This window comes from Cyprinodon tularosa, unplaced genomic scaffold, assembly GCF_016077235.1.
Source record: "Cyprinodon tularosa strain WSP-4 unplaced genomic scaffold, ASM1607723v1 ctg384, whole genome shotgun sequence".
Lineage (NCBI taxonomy): Eukaryota > Metazoa > Chordata > Actinopteri > Cyprinodontiformes > Cyprinodontidae > Cyprinodon > Cyprinodon tularosa.
In genome coordinates, this window is record NW_024039101.1 from 346,393 (window position 1) to 352,229 (window position 5,837).

Sequence of the window (5,837 nt, forward strand, 5' to 3'; positions counted from 1 at the left end):
ATTTTTTTACTGATTATCACTAAACCCATTAGATCACTGCAATGTATTAGTTTTAGGTATAGAAAATGATCTATTGGTTATTCCTTGCTGACTGGACTTTTCCTTTAAATTACATTTGTGAGAATTATCTAAATAATTAAATGAAACAGAATCAAGTCTGAAACACATCCCGTAATTTTTAACACTGTGTAGTTTAGTAAATTATTTTTTTTTTTTCGGTTTTTAGACTTCAGTAAAGTACAGGTGTAGTGTGAATGTGTTTAGATAGGAATTAGTGTGTCCACCCAGCACACTTCTCATGTTAATGTGTCCAGCATGACCAAGATGATGGTTTTGGAATTGTGCTTGAAACTTCTCAACAAGAAAAGTTTATGACTAAACAATAATGATGGATTTCCAAAAAGAAAAAAAATATATATATTCAAAGGAAAAGAGTCACGAGAGTACTGATTAACACAGGCCAACATTTATTCTATTCTTTTGAAAGCCTTTGTAACTTCCTGTGACTTGGTTGATCAGACACGTGGGGTTACCTGCGGTAACCCTATGAACTGCTTTTGACTGGTTTTACAATCACAGAGCTACCAGTGAAGAGTGTGGGGAAGAAATCGTTAAGGAAGCTGTTCTTCAGTTTGTGCTGGAAGTGGACGTATCTCACACCAGGACCATAGCTAGAGAACACATGGGACACCTGCAGGCGGAAACAGACAGAGGCAGTTAGAAATGCAGACAACAGCAGGTCAATTACAAGGGACCCAAAAAACCAACCTCCTTCCAGTTGTGGGAGTAAACACTGAGGTCCTCTGTGGGCGCAGCTGTGTGCTCTGAAATCACTGTTATTTTGTCTGCAGCCAGCAGCTTTACATGCAGCTGGTAGATGAACTCATGCAGCTGACTTTCCTCATACCTGTTAAAATAACACATCTCAGTAGCTCCAAAAATGCATGTTTGTTAGATGATTAATGTCACTGATAATATAATTATTTTCATTTATAATTATTCCTAAATATATATATATATATATATATATATGTGGAGACTGTTTTACTGTTAGCAGATACACAATAACACAATATGTATATACATCATGATCCAGACCAGATCAAAGCAAGAGAAAATAAGTCTGATAAAATTTGCTTTGATTTAACTAAAATCTTAACTAGAACCAAAAAGCATTCTGTGGGATGCAGGATTTAGCCTCTCTATTTCTTATGACCACGTTGATCAACACCGGCTGACTTGTTTTAAAAGGTGAAAGGTGACATCAAGAATTTTTAACCTGATCCTCAACCTGGTAAAACAAACAACGAACCAATCATTACTGATACTGAATGATATGAAAGGCTTGTGATACATTTTCCATCCATATCAAACAGCCCTAGAAAAGAGTGCTCTCACTATTGCTTTGTATCAGTTAAATTGAAAATGCTTCTTCAAATATCTGAAAAATTGGTCTGTTTCAGAGCCTAATGCTGATTTCACACTGGACGCAGGAGGCGCAGCAGGAGCAGTGAGTTTCCATGCAAAGTCAATGGTTGACACGCGTCAAGGTGCAGCAAAAGGTCCCGCAGAGCTTTTTTTTGCTGCAGGCGCAGCGCATCTGAGCAGCTGAAGCAGCGCGTCTGGAGCGTTTAAGTATGGCAAGCCAAGAAGGCCACTATTCGCATTGAATTATCACGTTAAGATTGAAAGTAACCCGCTAAATCGTTTCCCGATATTTCGCCGCTTTTTTCGCCGTCTTTTACTAACAAGCGCTGTCTTTTACGTGCGTCATAATAGTACCGCAAGACGCGCGTATTTTACGTGCGTTGTGTTGGTAAGGACACAACGGACTATTGTACGTGCCAGACTATTGTAATTCTTTACTATCAGGAAGTCCACAAACTGTAGTGAAAAGTATGCAACTGTTCCAAAATGCTGCAGCCAGAGTTCTGATGAAAAAGAGAGATCATATCTCTCCTATCCTTTTCTCTTCATTGGCTTCCTGTTAAAAATCAAGAATATAATTTAAAATCCTCCTTCTCACATATAAAGCCTTAAATGGCCAAATTCCATCTTATATCAGAGATCTGATTGTTCCTTATATTCCTTACTACATTTCGCTCTCAATCTGCATTTTTTTTTTAAAGGAGAGGGAAGTTCTTTTCAAAAATTCAGGAAAATCTTCCTCTATACCTTTAAATATATATATAAAAAAAACATGGATCATGGCTTAGTTGGAGACCAGCTCACATATGCTACTAATGTGTAAAAAGGGGAAGCTGTTTCTAAGCAGAGAAAAGTTGAGACAGTATGATGTGGTAACATCCCAGAAATAATCAATCACAACTGCACCTTGCAAAAAAAACATACTACATTCTAAATGGCTTGTTTTCACCACATATTAATGAGCCTGTCTCACTGCATCCAATCATGTCTGCCATTCAGGGTCATTGAGAATGTTTTTTTTTTTTTTTTATCTAGGCAGCATCAAATTCAAAAGTCTTAGAATTGCTCTCATGGCATGGGGATGGAGGAGAGTGCTCAGTGACGTACCAATCCTGAATAACTATTTCAGGCAGAAAGGTATCCAACAGCTCATCCCACAGTCCCTCTGCCTTAAGGTCCACCAGCTGCTCCAAAGTGAACCAGCTGAAGACAAGGGAAAAAAAAAGAACACAATTAAACCCTGCTGTAAAAGCTTGAACTAAATGTACTTCTTGGTTTTAATGGTACTTTAGTACAATTAACCCACCTATGCCTTGGCAACCCACAGACCACTGCTCCCTCTGGGATGCCACTGGTGTCATATGGCAGGACCTCTGTGCTCGTGGTCCAGCCAGCAAAGTCACCTCAGGTATAAGATAATATTCAGAGTTCACAAAACTTTATTTTGATTATATTTCTTCCAAAAAGATTATGATTAGCTCTGTTTCTCACCATCAGGCTGAAAGCGTGGAGGGCCACTTGGGGGCACATCTGGCAGTTCAGGTTCAGGTGGAGGGCTGTCCTTACTAAACCCTGTCCAAAGATTTAGGGAAAATCCACTATGATGAGCTCTGGAACTGCAGTGCAAACATCACAACAAGAACAATCCGGCCTTTGTTAAGCAGGGTTACTTGGTTTAGACAAGTTTAGGTATTAGTCATTTCAGGGAGGGATTTACCATTAGGCAATGCTAGGCAGTTGCTTATGGCTCCAAGTTGCTGGGAGCCCAATAGAACTTTGCTTACATGTTTGGTAAATACAATTGTTCCTTTATTTGTGCATATTGATTATGTTTTTGTTAAAAATCCTTTCGCTTAAAATGCCATCAGAAGGTTTATAATATTAAGTGTGTCTCAGTAACCCCCCCCCCCCCCCCCCCCCACCACCACCACACCTTCGGTGTCCAACATTGAATCAGCTCATTTGCTGCACATGTTCAGAAAGGTTCAAATAGACAGCAGCAAACCATTTGAAAACAAACGATGCAAAGAGCGTTGCTGCTAACTTACTGCTTATGTTGCTACTTTTAGCGACTTTTCAGACCCTCTAGCACTTTTATTTAAAACTCTGCTCTCCAGAGCAAGTAGATTGGTAACCCCGCCTCCTGCTCTCCTCTATCTTGTCTGCTGTCATGATTCATGCAGCTATTATTTCATCCAAATGAAAAATGGAGAACAGATAAGCAGATCATGGCTTGTCTACAGTGAAAAGAAGGACTGGGTTATTTACTTTGGCCTTTTTGGAAACACAGGAAGGAGCAATCAGCTAAGTGAGCTTAGTGCTTGGAAAAAAGCTTTCATTCCTTTAGAGACAGCATGAAAAGTCAGCTGAGTACAAAACATAGAGAGGAGAACATGAAGAAAAGGGACAAAATCTAGAACAAATAATGGATGTCTATTCTATTAACACTTCTGCATCTGTGGAATGGGTCTATTCTTATGAGTTGTCTTCTCAGTTCAGAGGGCCCCCTACCTGTCTTTGCCTTGGGCCCCAAATTTCCTAAGTCCATCCCTGGGTCATGCCCATCCAAGGCTGGTTTTAAGACACAGTCAGCTTTAAAATATGTAAAGTTTTAAGTTTCCACATAAACAGTGACCAACATTCATATCATCTATAGTCCCATTTGGAGTATTTTAAAACATGTTAGAAGCCACAGGCCATTTCACTAATGAGGAACTAGTAAGACAGGATTCCAGAAATTAGTATTTGACAGATTTACCACCAAGCTTTAAATAATGTTTTATTTTATAGAATATATATAAAATATCTGTCACTGCTAACTTATGGATTAAGTCTCAGTATGAGGAAACTACAGACAAATCCTCTTGCTATGGCTTATAGAATAGATTGTTGATTTTTTTCCCCCTTTTATTTGCTGATAATTCTTTTCGTATCTGCGATCACAAGAAAACAATCAGGTAAAAAAAAAAGTTAGATAAGTTGTTTCTGAAACTAGGACGTTACTGACCAATCCCTTCCAGCAGGATGATCAGATGATCTACTTAATGCATCTGATTCATCTGAAAGGTGACAGTTCAGACACATGAGTGTAACAGTGATATGGTACCGAGAGGAGACGGGTTCTTCAGCAGGTTCCGTCCCAGTGGTTTGGCTTCATACACGGACTTCCAGTCCACATCGTCGGGCATCGGAGCTCCCCGTAGACCCCACTCAGCCTCACACTTCTGCTTCCACTGCGCGGCTGACATCGTGCGTGACGGTTCCGTGTGATGTTGCGCTGTTCTGCGGGGAGCAGGAAGCTCTAAGACTTTTATGCAGCTGGAGCCCCACCCTGGTGTTGCAATGTCAACAGAGTACTCATTTTAAAGGCGCAGCATTAGAGGCCTGTTACACGAAGCAGATTACTAGGTTAACTTCAGCTTTATCCCTGGTTTTCCAGTGTGATCGATTAGCTGGTGGCAGTAGCTGGAAGCTAGGTTTGGCTTTTTCAGGACACCATTCCCGAACCAGGAGATAAACTACGTTTTAAAAAAAAAAGAAAAAAAAAAAGGTTTATTTATAAACCTGAACAACCTGGAGAAACCGACCCAGGTTGCGTTCATATTTACAGAAAGGACAATTAGAAAGTAAAAGAACCCCATTAGGTATGTCTCATCAGTTCCAAAGTCCATTGAATTCACGTGTTTCCCCCGGCACTACTTCGCCGTAACACCAGCCTGTGGCTCTGTTGGAATTCATGGGCTGCCATGGACGGGGTCTACCTAGGGTCTGTTCGAAAACCTAGGACGTGTCCTACAAGGACGCGGTCTACCTAGACTGGATCCTTCGAAGTCCATGAAAATAAGGAGACCGGAAGAGTTTAGGCTGTGAATTCGACCAGGTCGGCTCTGTTGCTTAGCAACCGAGATAGTTGATACACAAAGCAGGAAATGAATCAATACCGAAGTTTTCAAAACTGTTTATTTTTTTATTGTAAAGTGAACAAAGACTACACTCATGAGAATCCAGAGTGGAATAAAGCATAAATAAATAAAAGACAATGTCATTTTGCACATCTCTGATGTTGCTGCTAGTTTCAAATATCCATTACTGTAAAAATGTCCATAGCTGGATATTGGTTATTTATTCTCCAGGTGCACAGTTTAATATTGTTAAAACGCTTTACAGTGTTTTATTGTTTTTATTTTAACTCTTCCCTATTATGTTATTCTTATATATTTTCTAAGGTCCTCATTTGTGTGACCATTTTCAATAATCTTTCTACTGCTGTAAATTAAAAGAATATATCTGCAAAATCTCTAAGATTCAACAAAAAATGTCTTAGTTAAGCATATTGTGCAAAACAGCAATAAAAAAAAATTAAACTCCTATCAGATTTATAGTCCCCACTCTGCAGATATATTAGAATC

At 39.4% G+C, this 5,837-nt stretch overlaps 1 protein-coding gene across 1 annotated transcript; it reads right to left on the reverse strand.

Moving 5' to 3' along the window:
• Window positions 1-447: 447 nt before the first annotated feature.
• On the reverse strand, window positions 448-4,748 carry nccrp1 (P1, F-box associated domain containing). The gene is made up of 6 exons (XM_038297145.1): window positions 4,535-4,748; window positions 2,920-3,000; window positions 2,735-2,831; window positions 2,536-2,631; window positions 769-907; window positions 448-691 (listed from the first exon to the last, which is right to left on the reverse strand). Exons 1-6 carry the CDS (start codon window positions 4,674-4,676, stop codon window positions 545-547), a joined length of 702 nt encoding a protein of 233 aa, XP_038153073.1. The 5' UTR covers window positions 4,677-4,748; the 3' UTR covers window positions 448-544.
• Window positions 4,749-5,837: the final 1,089 nt, after the last annotated feature.

Bases quoted from the DNA above. Each gene is read 5' to 3' on its own strand.
- nccrp1 (XM_038297145.1), bottom strand. From the start codon at position 4,676: ATGTCAGCCGCGCAGTGGAAGCAGAAGTGTGAGGCTGAGTGGGGTCTA. The intron at 2,632-2,734 runs GTGGGTTAATTG...CCTTGTCTTCAG, and splicing joins TGTGGGTTGCCAAGGCATAG to CTGGTTCACTTTGGAGCAGC. The intron at 692-768 runs GTTGGTTTTTTG...TTCCGCCTGCAG, and splicing joins ACTCCCACAACTGGAAGGAG to GTGTCCCATGTGTTCTCTAG.